At 34.7% G+C, this 27,398-nt stretch overlaps 1 protein-coding gene across 2 annotated transcripts in view; it reads left to right on the forward strand.

Annotated features, from left to right (window-relative positions):
• Positions 1 to 27,398, forward strand: part of VRK1 (VRK serine/threonine kinase 1) — an 83,878-nt gene that overhangs the window by 39,270 nt on the left and 17,210 nt on the right. For both annotated transcript variants that reach the window (XM_012471263.2, XM_012471265.2), the window contains exons 3-11: positions 1,839 to 1,894; positions 9,831 to 9,900; positions 10,956 to 11,043; positions 16,116 to 16,224; positions 16,359 to 16,451; positions 18,504 to 18,636; positions 19,438 to 19,558; positions 19,851 to 19,909; positions 23,508 to 23,686. In XM_012471263.2, coding sequence (XP_012326686.2) covers positions 1,839 to 1,894; positions 9,831 to 9,900; positions 10,956 to 11,043; positions 16,116 to 16,224; positions 16,359 to 16,451; positions 18,504 to 18,636; positions 19,438 to 19,558; positions 19,851 to 19,909; positions 23,508 to 23,686 — 908 coding nt within the window. The remainder of the gene's footprint in view (positions 1 to 1,838; positions 1,895 to 9,830; positions 9,901 to 10,955; positions 11,044 to 16,115; positions 16,225 to 16,358; positions 16,452 to 18,503; positions 18,637 to 19,437; positions 19,559 to 19,850; positions 19,910 to 23,507; positions 23,687 to 27,398) is intronic.

Consider the following 27,398-nt stretch of genomic DNA (forward strand, 5'->3'; position numbering starts at 1 on the left):
ACTGTAGCACCGATCTTCCCTGTCCCAGTTTTGCTGCCTTGCGCACCATTGTTTTCAGTATGGCTTGTATGACCAAGTCTACTGATAAGACAATATAATCATCCTGTTTAAATCTCTCTGATAGCTCCCCAGTCCCCTTCGAATAAGATGCCTAACTTTTGAAAATGACATACAAGACCCTTCACATACAACGTTGGTCTTCATCCCTTTTATCTCCTGAAAGTTTGTGCTTCAACCATCTTGCTGCCCTTTGGCTCTTGATCTTTGTATATGATGCTTTAGAAATTTTTAAATATATTTTATTTTACATTGTTTTTGTACCAAGCCTATGAAAAATTTATGTTAGCTTTACTGAGGTATAATCTGTATACTTAGACTATTGGTTTAGCCTCTTAACTGATCTACCTGCTTCTGCCCTTGCCCCTATACTCCATTCTCCACAAAGCAGTCCAACGAAGTCTTTGTTACCACAGTCTGATTTTGCTAATCCTCTTTTCAGAACCTTCCAGTGGCTCCCATCTCATTCATAATGACAGTCAAAACCTTTATGTCACCTGTTAAACCTATTGTGTTTGTTCCCTGCTGCTTTCTGATCTATCTTCTCTTCCACTTCACTTAGTTTCCCCCAGTTACTTTTGCCTCCTTGTTTTCCAAACACTTCGAGCATACTCGCACATCAGGGGCTTTTCTTTTTTTTTTGAGATGGAGTCTCGCTCTGTTGCCCAGACTGGAGTGCAGTGGCGTGATCTTGGCTCACTGCAGCCTCTGCCTTTTGGGTTCAAGTGATTTTCTCACCGTCAGCCTCCCGAGTAGCTGGGGTTACAGGTGCATGCCACCACCATGTCTGGCTAATTTTTCTGTGTTTAGTAGACACAGGGTTTTCCATGTTGACCAGGCTGATTTTGAACTTCTGACCCCAAGTAATCCATTCACGTAAGCATCCCACAGCGCTGGGATTACAGATGTGAGCCACTGAGCCTGGCCCACATCAGGGTCTTGGTGCTGTTCTGTCTGGGATACGTACATGGCTTATTCCCTTCCTGCTCTCAGACTACTGCTCAAGTAACACCTTGTCAGTGAGGTTTAGATCTTTCTTACCGTGTGGCCACACTGCTTACCTACCACTGAAATGGTGGCTTTTTAAGATTAAGGATTTTTTTCCTGTTCATTGCTAAATCTCTCTTTCCTAGAAACTGACATTTAGTATATACTTGGTAAATATTTGTTTAGTGAATATGGGCAACCGTTTTCTTCTAACTCAGTATTCTGGGGCAACTGTGCTTTTTATTTGCATGAAATAAAATGACAGCCCCATTAAAATTATTCTGATGGCAGTTGAAAGTTCTAGTGCCAACATCCTGAACTATTGGTCCAGATGAGTTTTTCCCAAACTAGTGCATTTTAGAACTTTAGCTCCCTCATTTCTTACTCCCTTACATTTCTTAACTCTTCAGATGCTCCTCTTAAAAGAATTTCATAGTTCATTAAATTTAAGAAAATGTATCACTTATCCTCTGGGGAATTTACAATATACATTAGCATATCAAAGGCCATTAGTACTTTTGAATTAAAAAAATCTTTAACTTATTTAACTCAGAGTTTCCTACATGTAATTGATAATCATATGGAAGAAATTTTAAGATGCGTTCTAAATTCGGATATGTTAAAATGTGAATGAAAATCTTAAAAATTATGAAATGCACTGTAATGATACCCTGAAACACATATTTGGGAACTGAAGTGTATTCTATCAAGGGGATACAGAGATACAAACCTAAATATTAATATCTTTATAATATTACTTGTTCTGATATTAAATATTTTACTTTTTTAAACAGCTGATACGAATTCTTCAGGGTCAGTTGGAAGTGATGCACCTTGTGTTATAAAAGTGGTAAGAAATATTTTAGCTAATTTGTTTATTTTCTGTTGATTTGGTGTAGTCATTTTGTAAAATGCCTTTGTTGATTATCTAGAATTAGTTAAACCGTAAGATATTACATTTTCAATAAAAAATATTTAATAAGACACAAAAGTAGCTTTATAGTTTTAAATCACTTGAGTGTGAAAAGTTCCTCTCTCTTGAAATAAAGTGGCACTGGTATTTGGGGATAAATGAATGAAAGCATAGAGGCATGTATATATGGAATAAAAATATTCAGCTCATTTAAGAAATTTCAGCTACTTTTACAGATACTTTTTATATTTATATCTTCTAAGACTATACTAATTTAATGTAATTTTATTGTATTTTATTTTGTATTTGCTCTGGACTTCTACTTGGTCAATTTTTTCTGTTTATTCCCAATTTTCTTTTCTTCCCCTTCCATTTTAGTAAGTTAAATTATTTATTTGTGATTGTTGGGCCTGTTTTGCTATAATAATGTTGAAATTAGTTTGTAATGAGTAAAGATTGGCAACATCCTATCTGACGTAAGCATACTTCTAACAGCCAGGTCAATTTATATGTTGAGGAACTATAAGACATTTTAAGTATTATTTTTCAAATCAATTATGCACCATTTTGCTTAACAACATTTGTTACTCTCCTTCTTTAAAGTTGTTGATACATGTGAAGAATATGTTTTGGTTAAATAGAAGAACCAACAGGCTGTATTATCTGGACAAATTAATATATAACTCTTCCCCTACTTTTTTTCCTGAAGGATACTTGTATTAGGGTTCTCTAGAGGGACAGAACTAATGGGATAGATGTATATATGGAGGGGATGCCCCCATGATTCATTACCTCCTATCAGGTCCCTCCCAGGACCCATGGGGATTATGGGAGCTAATTCAAGATGAGATTTGGGTGGGGACACAGCCAAACTATATCAACCAGAACTCAGGAATTAGAATTACCCTGAAAGTTTTCATTTTGTTTCGTTTTACTCTCTGTTATATTTTATCTCTTAGGAATCAGCTTTTTTGGACCTTTTTAGTGACTTTTAAACTTTTTTTTAAAAAAATTGAGGCATAATTTTTACAGGGAAATACATAGATACCAAATGAACAGTTTGAAGACTTTTGACAAGCAAATATACCTGTGTAACCCTCACCTCTTAAAATGTAGAACATTTCCATCACCTCAAAAAGATTCCTATGTTCTTTTTCAGTCAAAACCCTACTTCCTTGCACCCTTGGAGGCAACCACTTGTCTTGAGTTTTTTGTTTTTTTTTTTTTTTTTGCCGTGAATGAGTTATTCCTGTTTCAGAAAGTTATGTAAATTATATTAAACAGTGCATATTGTTTTGTAACATGTTATGCTCAGCATAATGTTTTAATGGTTCATCCATATTGTTGGTGTATCAGTCATTTGTTTTCATTTTATTGCTCTCTTGATAGATATTGGTTTCGTTTCCAGTTTTTGGTATTATGAATAAAGCTTCTCTAAACATTCTTGTACAAGTGTTTTTTTATGAACACAGGTTTTTACTTTTCTTGGATAAATACTTAGAAGTAGAGTTGCTGATTTATAGGGAAGATTGTCTGTTTAAACTTACAAGAAAGTACCAGGCAGATTTCCAAAATGGTTGTACCCTTTTACACATAGACCAATAATATATGACGGTTCTGTTTGCATCCTCTTCAACATTTGGCATTGTCAGGTGTGTGTATTTGTTTTTTAGCCATTACCCTTAGTGTGTAGATGTGACCTTTAGTTTTGGTTTGCATTTACTTGATGCCTAATGATTTTGGGCAGTTTTTTGTTGTGCTTGTTGGCCATTCGTGTATTTTCCTTTGTGGAATGCCTCTTCAGTCCTTTTTGCTCCTTTCTTCTTACTTTTATCTTTTAAAAATAACTGGATCATTTTGTTTTTTATAATTGAGTAGTAAGAGCTTTTTTTCTGGGTGTAAGTCCTTTTTCAGATATGTGTTTTCAACATTTTCTACTAGTTTATAGTTTTCCTGTTTATTTTTTGAATGCTTTTTCTGCATCTGAGATGAATCACAGGATTTTTCTCCTTTATTCTGTTCATGTGGCAGTTACATTGATTGATATTTGAGTATTGACCAAACTTTGTATTTTTAACATACATCCCACTTAGTCATGGTATATTTTACTTTTTACATAATGCTATAATTGATTTGTGAATACTTTGTTAAGGATTTTTGTGTCTTTGTTCATGAAGGATATTGGTCTTTTGTTTTTTTCCCCACTATTTCTCAATTCAAAATTTCCAGTCTCCTTGTTGATCTTAGTAGCAGAGTTCTGTACCTGGCACTCTGTTTGGTCTTCCCCTTTTTGCCCTGTAGGTCTCTTAAGTCTCCTCCTTTTTACTCCTAGGGCTTCTAGGGGAAAAAAGCCAGGGCTGCCATGGACTCACTTTGTTTTCTGTCTTTTAGTGGTCACAATCCTCCTGTCCTGCCCATTGTCTAATTCTGAAAATAGTAATTTTCTTTCTTAAGTCCATTTTTATCTTTGTTTGCAGTGGGAGTGCTAACTGGGTCCCGGTTATTGCCTCGTGCAGGGAAGTGGAAGCAAAGCGATGCCCTTAAAGTTGTATCAGTGCTTTATTTCTCCTGCCCCTTTTCATGATGGCCTTTCATTGTGGATTTTTCTTCTTTCTCATTTGTGGAATAGCATTCTTCTTGGAATAGTCAGCCTGCTGCTAAATCAGAGGAACTGAGGTTCTTACTATTAAATCGGGTCATTTGTATTAATTGCAGAATATTATGTGCATTTCTTTTTGATAATACAAATTAAAACATTAAAATCTATCGGTAAGATGAATTTCTTCTTAGGATCGTTAAGAGTACTGTTGTGAGAAGAAAGCAAGTCTCCTTATGACGTCTCATAATGTTGAGGTTCAAATGATGTGGTTACTTCCGACCTCTTGCAGTTGGTTGGCATAGTCTGTGTTTTGGAAGGGAAGTGTGGCAGTATCATATCTTATAGGTGGAACGGTGTATAATCATACCTTTTTTTGTTCTGTATAACCTGAACTTTTTTTTTTTTTTAAAGACAGGATCTCACTCTGTTGTATGGGCTGGAGTGCACTGGTGCAGTTATAGCTCATTTTAGCCTTGATCTCCTATGTTCAAGCAATCCTGTCACCTCAGCCTCTCTAGTGGCTGGGACTACAGGCACACACCACCATGCCTGGCTATTTTTTTTTTATTTTTAGTAGACAGGAGATCTTGCTTTATTGCCCAGGCTGGCCTCAAACTCTTAAGCTCAAGTGATCCTTCCCTCTCAGCCTCCTAAGGTGCTGGGATTATAGGCATGAGCCGTGGCACACAGCATCTGAACTTCTTTAAGTTGTGTTTTATCTTAGAATGATGTGCTTGCTTACTGTAATTAGAAATATTTCTGTTGTTGTTCCTTATCGTGAGTAATTATTTGTTGTTAGTCAATGTAACGTTACTTTTACTACCTTTTTACCTTAGACGGTTAAGAAAAAACATGGCCAGGAACAGGCATTTTCTATATGCTTAAGGTAACAAATTATATTTTTAAATATAAGGCCAAGTACCTAGTTCAGGACTGTATATCTCCTGTCTCTTAATTTAGTTGTGTTTCCATTATCCTTTATTATTTCTCCTCTTTGCAATTAAGACAGTGATAAATACTTGATTTCTCTTTAGCATTTAATATTTTAGTAACTTTTTTGATGTTGCAGTTATCCTGGAAGAATGTCATAAACAAAACAATATTACTGGCCAGGCACAGTTGCTCATATCTGTAATCCCAATGCTTTGAGAGGCTGAGGCGAGTGGAAAACTTGAGGTCAGGAGTTACCCAGCCTGGCCAACATGGTGAAACCCTGTCTCTACTAAAAATACAAAAATTAGCTGGATATGGTGGTGCATTCCTATAGTCCCAGCTACTCTTGAGGCTAAGGCAGGAGAATCACTTGAACCTGGGAGGAGAAGTTTGTAGTGAGCTGAGGTGGTGCCACTGCACTCCAGCCTCGGCTATAGAGGGAGACGGTCTCAAAAAGAAAAAAACAGTATTACTGTCTTTCTCTTTCCCTTTGAAGGGGAAATTTGTAACTTCTGTTTGCTTCTTTTCCCCTTGATAGCACTCTCTCCTGAATGCCTTTAAACCCCTACGGCACTCATTGTATTAACATTTATTTTACAATTTCACATGCTAATATTCTTATGCCACTAGTTTTTAGTTTTTTTTAAATGTGTTTATTCTGTTTCACTAACTAGATTTTAAGTTACCTGATAAGGATCTTGTCAACAAAGTTTGTTTTCCCTATGCAGTGTTTAGATGCTTATTTTATTTATTCTTTTGAATACTTTTTAGCCATTAATTGTCTAGTATCTTTTTACTACTCACTTCATTTACTCTCAACTTCCTGTTGTCATTCACTTTCCTGTCTGTACCATAGAGAGTAGGCCCATTCATAATTTGCCTTCTCACAGCTTTATAATATTATGGTTGAAATGTTTCACCAAGTACAAACATGTAAAATGAGTTATCAGTTCTTTCTGATATTGAAATCAGAACTGTTGATGAACATTTGTCATTTATAACATTATAGGCTATTAAAGATCATATTTTCAAAGAACGTGTACTACTCTGGGGGAATTTTATAATTATTTCTGAAACAGCAGGGTACAAAATTCTATATGTAGTATAAAGATTGTTTTATAAAATGACTGTATATGAAGAAAATACATGAAAGTGTTTCCATATTTTCTAAAATGAGCATGTGTTTTATCATCAGAGAAAAAACTTGCAAATCTTAAGAAATAAAGGCAAATTGATTTTTAATGTGGAATTATACTTAATAATGTAATAGCATATCAAACAGTGGTTCTCAATCCTAGTTGTAGAGTATAATCAGAATCTCCGGGTGTAGGGCCTGGTTATTGGTATTTTTAGTACAGCTTCCCAGGTGCTTCTTTTGTGCATCAAGACTGAGAACACTGGTAGAATCTGGCACACAGAGCACCTTAATTATTTTAAATGGAATCATGTGTGCATGCACATTTTTATCTTTGTTTTCAGTAGGGGCTTGCAGGTAGGTACCCTGTGCTGCTGGTAAGGGTTTCTAACTTAATATGGATGGTTTGTCAAGGAATTGGTTATTACTAATAATACATGTATCTTTATGAAACAGCTCCAAATAGTTAACCTACAAATTTCTTATTTGGCATTGGAGTGAAGTTAAAACTTACACATTCAAGGTAGATTTCAGGTACATACTAAAAATCTTCTCCCATGTACCAATTGATGGTCTCTGGTTTTGTTTGGGGCCTTAATCCTTGACCTGCAGGAGAGACACTGTATTTTATTTCTGAAAGTAACTGTGCAGAGAGAAATTTCAATTCTACCAGTGTTCTCAGTCTTGATGCACAAAAGAATCACCTGGGAAGCTTTACTAAAAATACCAATAACCAGGCCCTACACCCGGAGATTCTGATTATACTCTGCAACCAGGATTGAGAACCACTGTTTGATATGCTATTACGTTATTAAGTATAATTTCACATTAAATTTAAATTGATAATAAGTTGGATAATGCAAGGAGAAAGAAATTCTCTTTTGTGTTTTCTTGCTGACAGGCTTAATAAGAAATTAGTAGTTCTTTGAATTGCACTTACCCTTTACAGTCATGTCAGTAGCAGAACTAGAGGCAGAGGTCAGGCTTTTGGATGGTATCCTAACAGGTCATTGTATCATGATCCTTTTCTGGTGTGAACTTATATGAATCTGTATTTCATAGTTACTTGGAAAGAAGTTTGCAGACTGATGTTTGATTTTCCTCACTGATGTTATGAGAAGTGACCTGAATTTTTAATTCATATATCATAATTTTTTTGGTAGGAAGGAGAAATTTTGTACGGCTTCATTTTTAAATGGCAGCCAGTTGCTTTTAGCTGGTGCCATTGAAATATATCACATTTTAATTTTTTTTCTGTTGTCATCTTCATTTTGACACTTAGAAGTCTTAAAGAAACGTTTAGTGATATTCTAGTTAAAATGTCAGTCCCAATTTCTTTTCTAAATCTTGGCTATTATAGAGTTGGCAAAGTATTTCAGATTTGAAATATGTTAATAAAATTTTAGTTATGAGTTAAGGTATTTTCTTCAACAGGAATAGCTAGCTTTGGCTAGAGTGCAATGCCGAGGAAGTAGCTCCTTTATTTTGTGATAATGAAAGTTTATTGGATTAGAAGAAGTATGAAATGAGCTCAGAGAGCCTTTATTGTAGTGGGCTTTCATTATAATAGCCTGATTTATATGGTTGATTCTCATTGTTGTGAGTTTAATAAATTATTGCCTGAAGGAAAACTTGAAAGTTAAAGTTGATATGACATAGGTTGAAACTGAATAAATCAGAATTTTATACTGATTTGTCTTAGGAAAACCTCTTTCAAACCTGAATTATGTAAATCATCTATTCTAAAGGTAGCCTTTGGAGAGGAACTTTACTAGAATTCCTCCTTTTGAATTTCTGTTTCTTACACTGATTCTGTGATTCCTACTGAAGGCCTATTCTTAGCCATTGGCTGGAAACATTGCAAGTGTCTCTTGTAAATGCTTGCAAGTGTCATGCTATTACCGCTGCTAGGAAAGGAGCCACAGGTTACAGAGAAACTTGGGTGCTGAGTTTATAAATTAATAAATCAGCGCTTATACTTTCAGTCTGTTGGTTAGTTCCTACTTCTTAAGGAGTTGATGCATGCCAAATCGTGATACTACTTTCTTCCAGGGTTAGGGTGAAAAGTATACTTACCTGTAACAAATAAGGCAACCTTATTTTTAGGTTGTGATCCAAGTGTTAAAGTGTGTTGCCTATTTGCTGTTAAATGCTCATTCATAACTGCTTGACTCTGCAGATTGGCTGATCAGTTTTTCTCTAAGTACTTTATTTTTATTTATTTATCTATCTATATCTATTTATTTATGAGAGAGAGAGAGTCTCGTTTTGTCGCCCAGGGTGGAGTGCAGTGGCATGATCTCGGCTCACTGCAGTCTTCGCCTCCTAGGTTCAAGTGATTCTCCTGCCTCTGCCTTCTAAGTAGCTGGCATTACAGGCGCCTGCCACCATACCCAGCTAATTTTCCTATTTTTAGTAGAGATGGGGTTTTACCATGTTGGCCAGGCTGGTCTTGAACTCCTGACCTCAGGTGATCTGCCTGCCTCAGTCTCCCAAAGTGCTGGGATTACAGGCATGAGCCACTGCACCCAGTGGTAGAAAACAATTGTTAATGAGCACCATATTTTTATTGACTTTAAATCATGTGGGAAATAAGTTGAATGGCTCTTTGGTTTGACAAAAGCAGGAATCTGTGTCTGTAAATCTGTATCTAGAAAGGAAAGGACGCAGATGAGTGGACAGTGCATGATTGTTCACGAGATGCAGAATATGCACTCTTCTTTGTGGTAAGGTCTGTTTTTGCCAATCCTGATAAAGTAGATGTAACTGTAATGAAAACAGAAAAGGAATGGGATTTTGCCATTAATTGGTTAAATCAGGTATTGAAATTTTATTAAATCTCAGAAATATTTTGTAGCCCCTTGGTGATGCAGTTAAGATGGTTGCTCATCTTTGCTTAAGAGAAAGCTTAATAAAGATGAAAATTAGTTTAAACTAATTTTCTTAAACTTCTGTAGACTGAGTTGTAGATCTGATTTTGTGTAATTTATCACTTATAGAGATGGAGCTTGAGAGCAATAACAGACTAATATTTCTCTCAACGTTTCTACGGAGTTTGACTTAATCTTAATACAGTTATAAACTTAAGTATCAAAATTACATTGTTTGGACCGAAAAATAGATTTGTTGGTCTTTCTTGAAGGTTAATTGAAAATAACTCAGTAATTTTAACTACTGCTAGTACTAATTAACTCTTATATTTTAAGGAACCCAGTGACAATGGACCTCTTTTTACTGAATTAAAGTTCTACCAACGAGCTGCAAAACCAGAGCAAAGTAAGAAATGCAGTACACATGTTTACACTTTAAAAATGACTAGTTTTGTTGTTTTGTTTTAAGCCAAGACCTAGAGCATTGTATCTTATATTATGACTCTGTTATCTTTTTTTTGCCTTATAAATTCCATTTACGTGAGATTTGTCTGAAATAATTCTGGTCTTTTAATGGGTTTGTTGCATCAGTATTTTCCTTATATTGATATATAGAATAAAGTTAATAATAAATGACATGATTTACGAAATATTGTTAAACATTGAGAATTATTGATGAACTAGAACAGGATATCAAGGTAGTAAGCCAGAACCTCTCCTAGTTACTTTGGTCCCTTCTGTCCATCTCTGCTAGACCTTTATTTCCTGGTTGAGGACTTTTAGATTGAGGAAGAAACACCTTTTAGATTGGTATGAAAAACAGGTCTTCCTATAAAATCAAGTAAACATTATGTAATTAGAGAGATAAACTGCAATTTCAGGATAGTCCACCCTCTGTATTCTCAGATTCCACATCCTCAGACTCAACCGACCGGGGATCAAAAATATTCCAGGAAAAAAAAACAATAAAAAATAACAATTCAGTAATAAAAAACAGTACAAATAAAAAGTACAGTATAACTATTGACACAACATTTACATTGTATTATGTATTATAGGTAATCTAGAGATGAGATAAAAGTATATGGGAAGGTGTGTGGAGGTTATATGCAGATAATACACCATTTTATATGAGGGACTTGAGCATCTGGATTTTGGTATCTTGAGGCTTGGGGGTTCCTGGAAACAAGCCCATAGAACGAAGGAATGACTACTGTAGTTTTGATTTAAAAAAAATGCTTTTTGTAGATTTTTCATTTTAAAGAAAAATAGCAGTTTTGTAGGTTAATAAAAATATTTTCATCGTAAAATGCTTTTCATTATTGGTTATACTGTATTCTTTTTTTATGATTAAAGATGAATTCTTGTTGCATGTATAAATACGTTTTGCTCTTAATGATTTTTTAAAAATTATCATTTATGTATAACAATTGAAATCATAGGATCTGTTTTAATTTGTAGTTCAGAAATGGATTCGTACCCATAAGCTGAAGTACCTGGGTGTTCCTAAGTATTGGGGGTCTGGTCTACATGACAAAAATGGAAAAAGGTAAAAATATGTGTGATTTGTCTTTCTCCTTCCCTTTGCAACATCACTAGTTGGTTTAGTCAGTAATTATTTACTGATCACTTATAATATTACTAGGCTTCCATCTGGACTATATAGAATGTATGTGACATAGATGAATAAGATGTTATCTCTATATTCTGCTTTCCATAGCAGCAGGCTATGATGCCCTATTAGAATAGGGGTGCCTCTCTAATCAGGGGACTTCTAGAGAGCAGTATCAACTGACTGTAACCCAACTGACAAGGAGGAATAAAGCCAAACAGATGCTGGATTTTTTTTATTTGCCCTTAAAAATAAACAAACACAACTCCTCTGTTGTTTATGCAAAAAGAAGCCCCTTCAGGATTGCATTTGGTATTTCATGTTGGATACGTAATCTGCCCACATGAGATTACGCTCACCCTTTATGAGGGGTTCAGTCTAGCTGGTGAGTGAAAACAAACATATATCAAACAATTAGAGAACAATTAAGTGCTAAATTGTGTGATACTGACTTACATGTCTTAGGAGTTCAGAGAATGGAGATAATTCCTTGGCAAAGTTTATTTCGAGAAAACCTCTAATACTTCGGTGCATAAGCAGCACTTGATACATATTTGAATGAATGAATGGAACTTGATAGAGTAAGGCTTTGGTAGCTGAGACTCTAAGGGTAGATTTACTTTGGAACTGGGGATATATTGCCTTGGATGATTTGAACCGCAAGTAAAGGAAAACTTTGACTCAGGCAGTCATCAAGGGCCTAAGTTCCTTATCTTGCCCTCCTCATCTTGGCTTTGTTCTCTGTTAGTTCTCCATTGTGTGGTCTCCAGATGGCTACTCCATTTCTAGGCCTCACATGCAGGCACAGTACCTAAGGGCAGAAAATGATATCTGTCGTGTGTTGTGAGATTCACTTTCCTGGCAAAGAAAGCTTTCCCAGGAGCCCCGTGGCAGACTTCCTCTCCGTTTTCTTGGTCAGAATTTTATCAATACTTAAGCCATTCATTGGCAAGGGCAAAGTGGTCACAGTGATCCATGTGGAAAAGGATGGAATGCCAGAACCAAATTGGTGCTCCGTTAGAAAAGATTGAGAGGAGGGGTAGTAGTTGGTTAGGCAGCCAGTGTTTGAGGAGCCTTGAAGTCACTTTTAACATTTCCTTTTATGTGGTTTTGCTAGGATAGCAAAATATATTATAGTTTTTATAATACTATAGAGCAAGGATTAGTTAAGTTAGTTAAGAGCAAGGATTCTAGACTGCCTAGTTTTAAAACCTTGTTTTGCCCCTTAAAATGTGTGTGACTTTGGGCAATGTTTTGCTTTAATTTCTTCATCTGTGAAATAGAGTAACAACTACCCACTTAATCATGATTAAGTATAAAGCTACAAGAGTATATATAAAACATAGATGTTAGCTTTTGCTCTCAAAGGGGTCTTTAATCGCTTAAATGTTAAAACCTACTGGTTTAGAAAATCATTGAGGAGGCGGAATAGCATCTTAAATGGGAGATTAACGTGAGCACAGGCAGGATAGGCTTCTGTTCTACTGTATGACCTAATGACCGTCTTCCTCTAACAGAGGAAGAGGGCCTGTGTGTAAGAGAGAAGGAAATAAACTTGGAGAGTTGGTGGCAGATGATGAAGACCCACAGAGGAAAGAACAGTTTGTAACCAATGTATAGTAGGTAGTCAGAAGCTATTACTTGCACTTGAGCAAGGGATGAGGTGACACAGTGGTGAAAGTGACATTTGGAAAATGGTTTACATGGTGAATTAAAGACTGTCTAAAGGGGAATAAGACAAGAAAAACCCTTATAGATGACTTGCTAGGAAAAAAATCTGTTTGACTTTGTGCTCCAGTATATAATAGTTAGATACCTAAAAAACAGTACATTATGAAAACCACATTTTATAGAGATGATTGGAAGAAAAGTGTGCCTGGGGCTAGAGCATTTTTAGACTTGGAATAACAGCCTTTTCCTCTTTCCATAATTTCAGTATAAATATCTTAAAAAAACAAGTACAGTATATTGCAGCAAAACCTAAACACCAAACAAATCTAGTGCTAGATTGATTGTATATCCTTCATCGGGTGTGGTCATGGGCTAGTTACTTTCTGTCTGTCTCGTTTCCCTATCTGTGAGATGAGGATAATAGTACTTTATGAATTACTGTGAAGATGAAATGAAAACATGTAAATTGTAAGAGGTACACAGTTAAGTGCCAGGAAATGTTTGTCGCAGTGATCATCGCTGTGATTATTATGATTGGTTTCATTTGTTGGTCTGTTACTTTTGTCAGTGGTGGTATTTTGCTTGGGAATGATGGTCTTTCTTAAAGTTGCCCACATTGTCATATCACATTTTACCATATCCATTCTTAACACCTGTTTTATGATGAAGTTCAGAACCAGTTAAACAGGTCTTTTGTCTGTGTAACTCCCGTGAGGTGACCAAGGACTAAGTGGGTCGAAGATCAAATCTGTAAGCTGACTGATGAGGGCACTGCTGGAAAGAACTTCCCTGGTGTGGATCAGAAGTGCCTTAGAGTGTGGTGACCAACCAGAACACAGTCTGAGTCTTAAGTCACCATTTACTAATAAATGACTTCCACTCCATTTCTTCTATAAAGTGAGATTGCTAGAAATGTCTCCTTTAAAAAGATAGCATTAATCATATATCAGGCATTGATTTACTCTTTAGGTTGAAGCTCTTAAAAAGAAACATTATAGGTCTTACAGAAGTAAATATATAGAAAGTAGATTATTTTTCCAGCCCCCTCTCCTGCCAGACATCCTTAGTTTTTCTTGTAACTCACTGGAATTAATATGTATGTAGGGCTTGGAACAATGTTAGCTGCTATCATTATTAAATTATACTGATATATATATATATTTATTTATTTATTTATTTTTTTACTTGGGCGTTTTATCCAAGTCTCCAGAAAAGTATACATCAAAGGTTTTACTTTAAAGGAGTTACTTAGAAATAACTTTCATTTTATTACTCAATGGCAGAGATGTCTTTCCCGAAGAATGTGGTAATGGTTCTATGAAATTTGTGGAATCGTGTTTTTCAGTTGATGTTTATGATTTAGGTATGGTGAAGAGATTAAGGGCTTAATAAGAATGGTGGTAGGGTGATTCGTGAATAAAAACAAAGACCTACATAGTAGAATTTATTAATAGACCCATGTTGAATTAAGCAATTTTGTTTTAGCCCTCTTTCAGACTGTTACAGAGGTGGTGTTTTTGTTACCTGTGTATTACAAGTTAAGTATCTCTTATCTGAAATGTTGGCACCAGAAGTATATTAGATTTGGGATTTCTTCAGGATTTTGTAATACTTGCATTAATACCTACTGGTTGAGTATCCCAAATCTGAAAATGGGAAGTCCAAAATTCTCCAGTGAACATTTTCTTTGAGCATCATTTGGCACTAAAAAACTTTCTAATTTTAGAGCATTTCTGATTTCAGATTTTCAGATTTGGGATGCTCAGCCTGTATTATAATTATTATACACATCACCTATTTAGTAAAAGCCAACATGTATATGTGCCCCGGTCTCATCTCTCAACCTTTCAAAATCTGTTATACAAAGGAAACCAGGAACTCAAAGTTACCATTTTCACCTTTATTATCTTACAAGCCAGTGTACTAGAAAAGCTTACATGAATGAATGTATTTTGCCACTGACTAACTTTATAACCTTGGACAAGTCACTTTACCTCCAAAGACCTCAGTTATTTTATTTATTAAAAGATGTTTAGACAAGATGATTTTCTAATTTCCTTCCAGTTCAAAAATGAATAGAGTTCTGAGTTCTTTTTGTTCAGAATTTTGTCTTTTAATGTTAGTTAACTCTTCCTTCCCTATTGAACTTGTCATATTGCTGTCATAGAAGCCTACAACATATAAATGGGATTTTTGTATCCTCCTGACCTTTATTTAAGTACATGTAGTGCAGTGGCTAAAAGCATGATTTTGTCACATATTAGAGGACAAATTACTTACAGTTTTCTTCTGCTGTAAAATGAGGATGATAGGAGTTATCTACCTTATAGATGTGAGGTTTAAATACCCTAATAACATTTTAAGTACTTACAGTAGTGCTGTGCTCATACTAGGTGTTCAGTAAATGCTAGGTGTTATGGTGTTGATGATGCATAGTCTTCCTCATTGGAAGATGTCCTGATACATTCTGAGTGTGGTTTTGGTTTTTATTGATTTGCTGAATGATTTAACCAGACAAGTTAGAATCTGGAAAACTGTTGAAGATAAAAGTGATCTTCAGAGTAGAAGCTGAGCAGTGTTATTGCAAATAGGTGATGCTTTTCTGTACATACTAAAATACAACATATGATTATTGAATCTGAGTTTTGGGTGCTGGGAGTGCCCTTAGAAAGGGTGAGTCCCTGTTCTCTCATTTTACTTCTGTGGAAATTGAGGCCCAAGGAAGTAATGTGACTTGGCCAAGGTGACATAGCTGCTTTATGGCAAAACCAATTATCTTCACATTTTCCCAGGATTTTCGTTTTTCCCCAAATCTTTGCTATTGAATGTTTAACGTGCAATCCTTTTACACCATTTAAACAATGTTACTGAATCTAGCTCTTGTTATAGCATCTCACAAAAATCTTGATTTTTAGCAGAAAGTTGTTACCTTAAAAATAGAGAGAAAAAGTCACAGGAAGGAAGCTGATATCCAGAAATATTAATTAATTTTAACTATGAGAAAAATCATTGCTGTCATGTTTATTCAGCTTATTTTATTTTTACTGTGAATAAAACTTTTGGGTTCTCTGTGTGAACATTATCTTAAATTGAATAATAGTCTCCTGTAATTAGCTGAGACCAGAAAGAGGCCCTCCAGGTAAAAAGCAGGACCTGAAAGCACTCTGAACTCTTGAGATTTCTAGTTGGGAGAAATTGTTGCAAATGTTTGTATTTCTTTTTTAAAAAACACTTCCTTACTAAACATTATCTTGAAAAAATTACTTTGAGAGTACTCATTGCAAAGTTGGTTTTCTTGATTTGTATTTTGTTCATTGGTTTTTCATATTTGTCTTCAGTTACAGGTTTATGATAATGGATCGCTTTGGGAGTGACCTTCAGAAAATATATGAAGCGAATGCCAAAAGGTTTTCGCGGAAAACTGTCTTGCAGCTAAGCTTAAGAATTGTATGTGAGCTACGTTTTTCTTGTTTTTTAAAAAATTGTTTTTAATACAGTAAAGGCTAGTTTATGTTGAAGCTTGGTCCTCTGCTGGTTGGTGTTAGGTACTGCATTAACTTATTCTGTGTGATACTTTATAGCTGGATATTCTGGAATATATTCACGAGCATGAGTATGTACATGGCGATATCAAGGCCTCAAATCTTCTTCTGAGCTACAAGAATCCTGACCAGGTAGTTTTATAACTTTAATTTCTACTATTTAAAACATGTTGTTTGAAAATAAATATGGTTGCTTTGAACTTTTGAACCTATCTAGAAGTTTTACTTTTTGAAGTAGATGTGGTAATAGTATTTCTTCTTGACACTTTGATCTAGTTAACATTCTACATTTTTGATGTGATTTGTTGGCACTTTCTCAAGTTGGCTATTTTGCCCTAAATAATATTCAGAAGAAGTGCTTGTGGTACAAAATGAATTTCAAATAGCTATTTGGGGGTGGAAGCTTAAAATTATATAGTACACCAATGAATTATGTTTGCCTGTCTGCTTTGTCACTTTTTTTTATTCCTTTGTTCAAGAAATCCATCAAATGTAAGTGTTCTATTACTTGGAAAATTTGGTCTTTAACATGTTGATTATTCAAATCAATTGGTTTACAGAAATATCTTAGCTGTCTAAATTTGTATACCCTTAGTGTTTGGAATTCAAATGTGCATTTTTTATTTTAGCTTATTACATTCCCTTTGTAATTTTTACTTTCTAAGGAAAAGAGAAAAGCTTATAATAATATACCTTTATTTAGGTCAGTTTAGTTGGAGTAGAGGGATCTATACAATTTTCCTGTATAGCTGTTTCTGTGATTTCAGTGAAAGTAAGGTTTAGTTGATGTTCATACTTAATGCATGTTCTTACTTCTTACTTGATCTTATATAAAAAGGAAGATTTGAACATTTTAAATGTGTTTGGGTGGAAATTGAGACCCAAGGAAGTAATGTGTTTGTATTGTAATTATTTGTCAGTACCTGTACTTCATTCTTTCTCTTAAATTGACCTTTAACTGCCTTTGCTTAGTTCTTCCTTTTTCCTTTGGCTCTCTTTTCTTTTTTTGTCATCTCATACTTGCTTCCCTTTCTCCAATGTCAGTTATGATGGATATAAAGGAATCTAACTACTAAAGAAGAACGTTACTATTCTATTAATATAGTGTGTTAGTGGAGAAATCTTAAAAAGTCAATCATCAGATTCATCTCTGTTCTTTCTAGCCATTTCTTTTTAGATGTTTCTAGGCTAGGAACAAACAAAATGCAGCTAAGAACCTGAACAATAAGGGTTCCATTAATTTAAATAGGCTGAACTTGTACAGTATAATAAAATACAGCTTAAATCACTTTGCAGGTGACTAAAACATGCTGCCTTTTGTTTATATGGAAATATTTTTGCAGCTCTGTTATCCTTCGGATATATACTTTAGATGGGATTGTTTTTCCAGTGTTAGATGTATGTGCTACATCTAGCCACGTATTTTTGCTTCAGTTTCCTCTTGTGCCCAGATGCGTGCATTTATGACGTTAACTCAGAGTTGTAATGTGTGGCTATGGACTAGAAGAAAGCCAAGTTTTTTAGCTTTGTATGCTAATCAGACTCACATGTATGTGCCCACGGATAAGTATGTATATAATATTAAAATTTAGTTTTAATCATGAATTCTTGGCTTTAGAATATAGTATTTAAATATAGATAAGCACCTGATCTAAAAGTTCTTTAGATCATTATTATGATGTATGAAATATTTTTATAAAGTAAATTGCGATTTGATTATTTTACAAGTGAAGAAACGGGAGTAGAAGGTAACATGTCATGTGTCCCCATCATTAGCAGTCTTCTATTGGGTGTGCTTTTCTGTGTGCAACAAGTATTAACGGTTTACTCTGTGCTCAGTTTTCTTTAGAGTCTGTAAGAGGAAGTATAAAATGTATAATTTTTGGTCAAATTGAACAGACAAGATTAAACAAGTATAACACATACTTATCTAAAAATATATATAATGTCAAGTGACTAGACTGTAGTTATGTGGTCATTTAACATTTTTATTAAAAATAAAAAGCCTTTCAGAATTAAATATTTGCTGCTGTGTACATTTTGGATCTCAATTGTTCAGGGTGTTACAGAATGACCTTGTAGGTGAATCCACCTGCAGATGACAGTATTTTGTTTCTATGCTTTAAAGGAGTATATGTGCAGTGATTTTGACTTTAGTTTGTCTTGGTGCTTGGAAATTTATAGGTGTACTTGGTAGATTATGGCCTTGCTTATCGGTACTGCCCAGAAGGAGTTCATAAAGAATACAAAGAAGACCCCAAAAGATGTCATGATGGCACTATTGAATTCACGAGCATCGATGCACACAATGGTGTGGGTATGTCAGTAGTGCTTGAGTGAGAAATAAACTGCTAATGTTTTCTCCCAGATTCCTGTGTAGTTCTTAATTTTGTGTAAATAAATAAATAGACAAAAAAGAATTGAAGAGGCACAGTAGCATGAGGAAAGAAGGCAGAGGTGAGATTCCTACAAATGTTTTTCAGGGCCCTCTGTGTTTTTCTCTCCTGGCTTTTCCTCTCAGCCTTCAAAGATAACCAAGAAGGTGGTAGTGGTGAGGTGGTTCATTCAACTGCAATGAGGATTTTTTTTGGTTTTATTTAGTGTAATTGGAATGTTAGTTTGTTTTTGTGTTTTTTTCTCAAGTCTGTAAGTTTATTATGTACCTACAACTTTATAACAGCTAACTTTTATTTGTTACCTGTTAAGTTAGTTTATTTCTTCAGCAGTCATTTCTTTCTTCTGTGCTCAAAGCTGTGGAAAAACTCAAACACCCAGTTCTCTGGGCCTCTTAATAGCATATGAAAATTTTAAGAATATCTTCAGGTTTTCCAAAGGCAGTATTGAATATACCATTGTTTTATTTCTACACTGATAGTCTCCACCTGAAACCATAAAATTTACCAATTTGGGTTTTAAAGTAAATTGTTAGTTGGAAGGAAATTGGGAGGTAAGTTATTTATACTATCCAATGTTCAATCCTTATTTAAATGCAGTCAAAATTTTATGATGAAAAACAGACCGTGGAGTTGACTGTTTTACCTTATTATTTTATATATACTTGAAATTATACATTAAAAATTATTTCAGTCTACCTAATCTTCTTCTTTTGCATTTGTAGCCCCATCAAGACGTGGTGATTTGGAAATACTTGGTTATTGCATGATCCAGTGGCTTACTGGCCATCTTCCTTGGGAGGATAATTTGAAAGATCCTAGATATGTTAGAGATTCCAAAATTAGGTAAAGGAAAACTTACGTTATTTTGAGCAAAATTATGATAAGCCAAATATTTTTAGTCACAGTTTCTTGACAGGAACTGTAGTTTCAACTGATACTGATACGGAAATAAGAAAGTACTTGTTAAACAGTAAGGTTCCATGGTCTTTTGTTTACTTTACTTTAGAAAAATGTCTGTAAGCATATTTAGGATGTAGCATACTATTGCTTAATATGCTATATATTTTCATTTAATATTAATAACATTCTATGACATCAAGCTGCACACAGTGACTCATTCTTTAATTTTTAACAGATATAGAGAAAATATTGCAAGTTTGATGGACAAATGTTTTCCTGAGAAAAACAAACCAGGTAGGAAAAGACTTCTTAAATGTTAATAGTGGTTTTGTTTTCTGCGTATAAAAAGGTGTGATACCATGGAATAGCCCTTAACGTAAGATGTTAGATGGTTTGTTAAATGAATACTTGATCTTTATTCAATTATTATTCAGTGCTTTTAGCAAAGGAAGCAAATTTCATTCATCCACTAAGCTAGTATGTATTGAGGCTTTATTGTGTGCCAAGGACTGGAGTTACGTCAGTGAACAAAACAAATATTCCTGCCCTCTTGAAGCTAACCTTCTAATTGGAGGAGTTAGAATAGTAAACACATGAGCAAAATGTTTATGTTCCCCTGGTTAGTACTGTAGAAATAGAAAACAGGGAATAGAATTAAGGGATGGGGATGGGGTGGGTAGTAAAGTAGGGAGGAGGACTGTCATTTTAAGTAGGGTGTCCAGGGACAGCCTCACTTAGGAGGTGACATTTGAGCAGTTGTAGCAAGGAAGTGAGGGAAGGAGTGAGCTGTGTAGAAGTCTGTGGAAGAGAGTTCTAGGCAGAAGGGACACTATTGCCCAGGGGGTGCGAGGACTGTGTCTTTACAGGTAACCATGAGGGCTTTGGCTTTTACTTCAAGCAGGAGTGTGAGGTTTGGAGTAGAAAAGTAACATGAATGGCTTATCCTGAGGGGAAATGTCTCCTGCTTCTGGCGTGGGGATGGACTGCTGAGGGAGCAAGGCTGGGCCTAGGCAGAAAGCGGGTTAAGAGGCCACTGCAATAACCCATGCAAGAGAAGTAGCAGCCAAAGAGTGAGAAGTGGTCAGCTTGGATGTATTCAGATGTCTTTTTAAGCCTTTGCTCAGTTGTCTCCTTTTCAGGGAGGTCTACCCTGACCTTATGCTATTTAAAATTGCAACTTACTTCTCATGCCAATAAATACAATATGGGTTTCTCAGAATTATCCCTTGGGCCTCTCCCTCTTGTCCCGATGAGTCACTTACCTTAACTTCCAATACCAAATATTTGTGTTTCAAATGTATAGAAATGGAATAATACAGTGAATGGAATAGATAAAATTCCTGTCCTCATGAAATTAATGTTTACTTCTGTTAGTGTCCGTCTCTTTCACTCAGTTATATGTTTGTGAAATTCATCCCCATTATTGCGTGTTTTTTTTTGTTTTTGTTGTTTTGTTTTTTTGAGACAGAGTCTCACTCTGTTATCCAGGCTAGAGTGCAGTGGCACAATCATGGCTCACTGCAGCCTTGACCTCCTGAGCTCAAGAGATCTTCCCGCTTCAGTCTCTGAAGTAGCTGGGAGTACAGGCACATGCCATCATGCCTGGCTAATTAAAAAAATTTTTTTTGTAGAGATGGGGTCTCACTGTGTTGTCCAGGCTAGTCTTGGACTCCTGGGCTCAAGCAGTCCTCCTACCTTAGCCTCCCAAAGTGTTGGGATTGTAGGCATGAGCCATTGTGCTTGGCCCTATTATTGTATGTTTAATAGTAGTTTCTCCATTATTATTTCTGTATAGTAGTCTATTGTAGTTATATACCATTATTTATTCTGCTCTTAGGTCGTCTCCAATTTTTGGCAGTTGCAGCTTGCCAGTTACACATACAGATGTATAGTCTACCTACAATTGATTTTTGGGTATTATTTGAGGAGGGGTCGTGTATCTTTCTTATCCTCTTATTTATATCTAGTCGACCTTTGAAAAGACCTTCCTTGAAAAGACTTATCCTTTGTTATCATGTTTGTCATAAATCAAATATGGATCTGTGGATCCGTGCATCTCTTTCTGGACTCCCTTTTTTCAGTTGTTCTTTTTGCCTATTCTTGGACCACACTGTCTTAATTACTGTAGCTTTATTTTAGGCTTGATATCTGGTAGTTCAAATTCTTTAGCATGCTTTTTTTTAACTAGATTTTGCTACTTTGCTGTTATTTGCCCTTTGCATTTCTATTTAAATTTTAGAATCACCTTGTCAAGTACACACACACTCACCCACCCCCACGTTTACTGGAACCTTGGGATTGAATTGATCTGTAGACCAATTTGGGGAGCACTGACATCTTTATACTGTTGAGTTTTCCAGTCCACTTATATGGTATATCCTTTATTAAATTTGGTCTGACTTAATTTCTCTCATCTGTGTTTTATAGTCTCCTCTAGGAAAACCTTGCCCGCCTTTCATTGTATTTGTTGCAAAGTATTTGATGCTATTTGAAGTATTTTTTAAAAAGTTTATTTTCCAATTGCTTTTTGCTAGTATATAGAAATAAGATAGATTTTAATATATTTGCCTTGCATCTTATGACCCTGCTAAATTTATCTACTAGTTCTAGCAGTTTTTTGTAGATTCTGTAGGATTTTCTACATGTAGTATGATGTTGTTTGTGAATAAAGACTGGTTTACATCTTTTTTTCCCACTCTTTGTGGCTTATATTTCTTTCCTTATTGTACTAGCGAAAAGTACACATGACTATTCTGCTACACTGAAGGGACATGGCAAAAGTGGACATTTTGCTCTCCAAAGGGGGAGTATTTTCAATGTTTTATCATACATGGTGATAGTTGTTTTGGGTTTTTGTAGATCCCCTTTGTCAGATGAAGAAACTGGAAGTTAGGGATTTTTGTCTGTTTTTTTCTTGGTGTATTCCAAGTATTTAGGAATAATCTGTCACATAGGAGGTGTTTAATAAATATTTGAGTTAATGAAAGGGTGTGTGTGTGTGTGTGTGTGTGTGTGTGTGTGTGTGCGCGTAGAACTGGTAAGATCTCTTGAAAGACTGGGGTGTGAAAAGAAAAGATTCAAGGGTGACTAACTCAGATTTTGGCTTGAGGAGCTAGAAGGATGAAATTCTCAGTAACTGAGACAGAGAAAACCTGAAGTTTTAGGGATAGGTCAAGAGTTTAGATGTGGGTTTGTTGGAATTTAGGGTGATATGTATATATTCAAGGACCAACATATGAAATGGTGAATATACAAGTCTGGAGGTCAGGGAAAAGGTCTGTGTGTGAGTCATTAGCTCAAAAATGGATTTTTAACGTTGAAAAGTATTGATCTTGACTAGTAGAATTTCTTTTTATGGTGTCATTTTGTTTAAGTATACAGTAAACCTTTATCATTCCAAAGCTGATTTTTCTCTTTTATGGGAAAGCCAGACCTTATTTATTTCTTCTTTCTTTGACCTCTTTTTGGTGTGTTTTATTTCACATTTACACAAAGAATATTGCTATTTGCTATAGAGCTAATGGCTTTGATGGCAAAAACATATTGGCTGGGATAGTGATTGTATTTAAGAACATTTTATTTTCATAATCTTTATTCTAGATCCCTTTATATTTTTTATAGCTTTAATACTATAATCGTTATTTTTATGAATATTTAAATTTTAAGTTATATCTTGTTTCTCACAATTAACAGAAGTGTGTTTTACATTGTTTCTCAAAATACATTTTTAATTAGTTTCTGAGTTCAAAGGCATACTTTTCAATGAAGTGATTGAAAAAAGTAGGTATCTTAACAAGATGTGTGTTTGCATTCCATGAATTTGTTTTTTTAGAGGTAAGAGAGAAATAGATTTGTTATCGAAAGTTATAAAATGATTGTGTTACTCTTTTAGGTGAAATTGCGAAATACATGGAAACAGTGAAATTACTAGACTACACTGAAAAACCTCTTTATCAGAATTTGCGCGATATTCTTTTGCAAGGACTAAAAGCTATAGGAAGTAAGGATGATGGCAAATTGGACCTCAGTGTTGTGGAGAATGGAGGTTTGAAAGCAAAAACAGTAACAAAGGTGAATTTTGTTATTAAATTATTCTTTGGTCTTGTGTTTATAATTACAACGAATACTAACTTTAAGAAAGTATAGCAATTTTTCAATGAAGAAAAATAACATTGCATAACAATTAAGGCAAACACTTTTTATAATACAGAACAATGTGTAGAGGTTTATAGAAAAATACATATTTATATATTTCTTATGTTCGGTAGCAAGTTTTACATTCCTGAAATGATTTTAACTTGGAATACTTATATCTGACAGAGAAATTTTGATGAGACACTGAATTCATGATTTGTATGCTCTTTTCTCCCAAGTCACCCCTTAGGGTTCATCTTGTCTCAGGTTGTTCCTTATTCGTGGATATGGTCAAAGTGTTTACTAGTTGAAAACGGGCGTTTGAAAATTTCCTTGTTTGTTGGTGTGGTGTGTTTTACCGTTTGAACATTATTTTGCTCTGTGAAGAAATATCATTATGTAAAGCTGTATATCAGCAGATAAGGGGATTAATTGTTTGGAGAGAAATGTTAAATAATGAACTTTATGATAGAAGTATTATACAAGCATGTAAAGAACTGGCATCACTTTAGATTTTACAGGTATGCATTAACTTACTGATTTGCTAGTGCTTATTTTTGATAATTATTTATAAATTTACTGATTTCCTTTATGATCTAAATTATTAATAAAATGTATTAGCTATTATATGAGGAAGGAAAGTGACTTTTTAGAAGAAAAAGTTTTGTTTTACATTATTAACCATTTTTATTGTCATTAACTTTGTAAATTCTAATAGATTTCTTTGGAAATCTCATATTCCAAACTGAGAAAAAGGGTGAAAACAAAAAAATCAGAAACAGCATATTTAAAATTGTTTATCTTTTCAATTAACAAAGGAGATAGGAATTTCGAAATTGGACCAAGAATTTTACTTTCTTTGGCAAATTACAGGCCTCTGTAATTACTTATATCAAAAAATCTGAAATTATATACATGCATCCACATATACCTCTTTTTTTTGGACAAGTTTTGTCTTAATTCCATCTGCTCCAGTTTTGTGATGAACAAGTATGCTGAAAGCTGTACCATGTTTGAAATGAAGAGGGTAAAATGGAAGGCTCAGTGGAATTTTTTAGTAAGGTATTAGAGTAAACTTACTCTTTGTGTACATGCATAAACAAACAGCATGGCTTTGCTCAGGATAGATTTCTCTGCATTAATATTTATAGCTAGCTTGTATAATGTTTTTCTCTAAAATTTTGTTGATTGAGAAGTAAAGATTTCTTCTTCTATATGAGAACTTGTCTAGAGCAGCCACCTCCTGGCTCTCAGCCCTCCATCTCTCTGCCCCCGCCCCCGCCTTCCTTTGCAAATCCCTGTTGTTTGGACCTACATGCTGGAGAAAATTTAGTTTCTGCAGGTTGGCTGACTTTACAGCTGAGTAGGTCAGTCTGCTGCAGAGCTAACATCTGTGGCCTTATAATTCTCTTGTGTCCTTGGATAGTTCAGAAGGCTGGAAATTTTCTGTTGGATCATCCCCTACATGTATAAAGCTTCTTTTAGGGGAAAAAATGAATACTAAGTTGAACAAGTTGTACCGTTAGGAGGTTTACTTCATTAGTTTACTGCTTTTTGCATACTCATTGCTGACACAGTGTTATCCTTTGTATTAAAAAGAAATTAACTGAAAGTTAAGGTAAGGGTAGGTAACATCATAAAGCTGCTTGATAGCCATGTAACTGAAGTGAGTTATTAATTTTGTTGGCATTTTGGTTTTTTTTTGTTTGTTTGTAAAGTGAAAGAATTGGACCAGACCAGTTTCTTTTTAAGCTTTTCTTTTAAACTGCAGAACATTTTCTTCAAATAAATTGTAAATGCTCTCATTGAAACTAGATAAAAGCAGAGCTCTGCTGGATGAGAAGTTAACTCAGGGGGATCCCTACAAGGAAAAGCTTTCTCCTTTGAGAAACTAACTCGCTGTCTCTTTTTCAGCAAGATCTATAACCCAGATGTCTTTTTTTGCTCTGGATGTCAGGAGGCTCAAAACTAAGTATGTTGCTTAGTTCTAGAAACTTTGTTAAATTTTATAATTAATACATTTGTTCCCTCTCTTTTTTTTTGTCATAATTTTTTCAAGTGTAAAGTATATTTTCTGTGTATATATCAGAGTCAGATCTGTTTTGGAAAGAAATAGGTTTAATCAGTTTAACATTATGTAAAAGGTTCCTAAGAGATTTTCTTTTTGGTAAAAACCTACAGGAATTGATCAACAATGGAATGAAGCAAGGTTTCTTGTCTATTTTTTTGCAACCATGCTTGATTATGGTACAGTATATTTGGAAACGAGTGAAACATGAATTTACCCATTTGGAAATGTTAAATGTTTTCTGCTTAATAATCAAGGAGTTTTATTTAAAGCGTAGAATTTTGGAATGGTGTAAGGCTGAAGAAGAAGAAAGAGATCAAGTATAAATCTGCTCTTAAAAAGTACAAAGCCAAATATTTTTATTGTTGATTAGAACTAAACACTTTCAGTTTTTAGAATCTGGCAGTACAGTGCAACAGTTACTGGATTCAATGTATATTCATAAATTAACATTCAACAATTATGTAAAAGATCTAATTTACCTACCTGATGTAGGCTAGGTCTCTGGGACTGCAAAGATCAATGACATGTAGTCCCATCCTTAAAGAATTCCTTCCTGTTCCATCTGGGTTAAGAATAGCTTAATTTACTGGAAAGAGCTCAGCAAGTTAAAAGGACATTAACACCTCCATTAACTATTTTCTTTTAGGGTTTTAAGTTGCCTGCCTAAATCAACAAAAAAGTTGTTTGGAATCTCATCCCTGGAAAGTCCTTGAGTAGGTCTAGATTGTGGCCTTGCAATTTGTATTTTTTTTTTTTTCGGACAGTCTATATTGTTACTCCCTATGAATGATATGCACATACCTTTCTTTCCTTCTCCTCTATTTTACCTCCTAATTTTTAAATTTTTAAATTTTATTTTTCTGACTGCATTATGCTAATTGGCCTTTCTAGAGTTTCCCTGAAAAAATCATTAACCATTGTTAAATAAACCCTTTCTGGCACTCAGCCTGGAACAGGGTACAAAGAGTTGAATAAGAGCAAAGCCCTTCCATTGCAAATCAGTAGCCTGCAGCTGCTCTGGTGGACGGCTTTCTTCCTTTCTTTCTGAGGGGATTGTACCTCATACAGTCTTTATACCATGTAGCCTATAGTTTCAGTTGGGTTGCCCTGAATGTACCCTCTAAATTTTGGGAAAAATCTATCTGGCTATTTTAGCCTGATACTGTAATAAAGATAAACTGTATTTTAATTATATAAATTTAGATTTTTGAAGTTGATACATCTCTGTTTTCTAATGGTTTGATATAGTACTGTAGTTAAGTAGAGTCAGCATTTGCTAGCAGTTTTTTTCTTTAGATCTGTTATTGAGTTTTTTATTTTGAACTTCTTATTTGTCTGAATTTTGTCAAGTGACTTTTTTTCCCCTAAATTATTAAGTGAAATTGTTACATATGTATAGAAAAGTGCAAGAATCAGGACACTTTTACAAAATACTCATTTAAACATCATCCAGATCAAGATATGGATCATTGCCAGAATTAGTTTTGCCAGTTTTGGTGAAATTTATAGTAATGCTATATATTATGTACTCTTTTGTTTCATTTAGTTGTATCTCTGAATTTCCATGCTGTTGCATGT

This window comes from Aotus nancymaae, unplaced genomic scaffold, assembly GCF_030222135.1.
Source record: "Aotus nancymaae isolate 86718 unplaced genomic scaffold, 86718_ANA_hifiasm-v0.15.2.pri h1tg000011l, whole genome shotgun sequence".
NCBI classification, from domain to species: Eukaryota; Metazoa; Chordata; class Mammalia; order Primates; family Aotidae; genus Aotus; species Aotus nancymaae.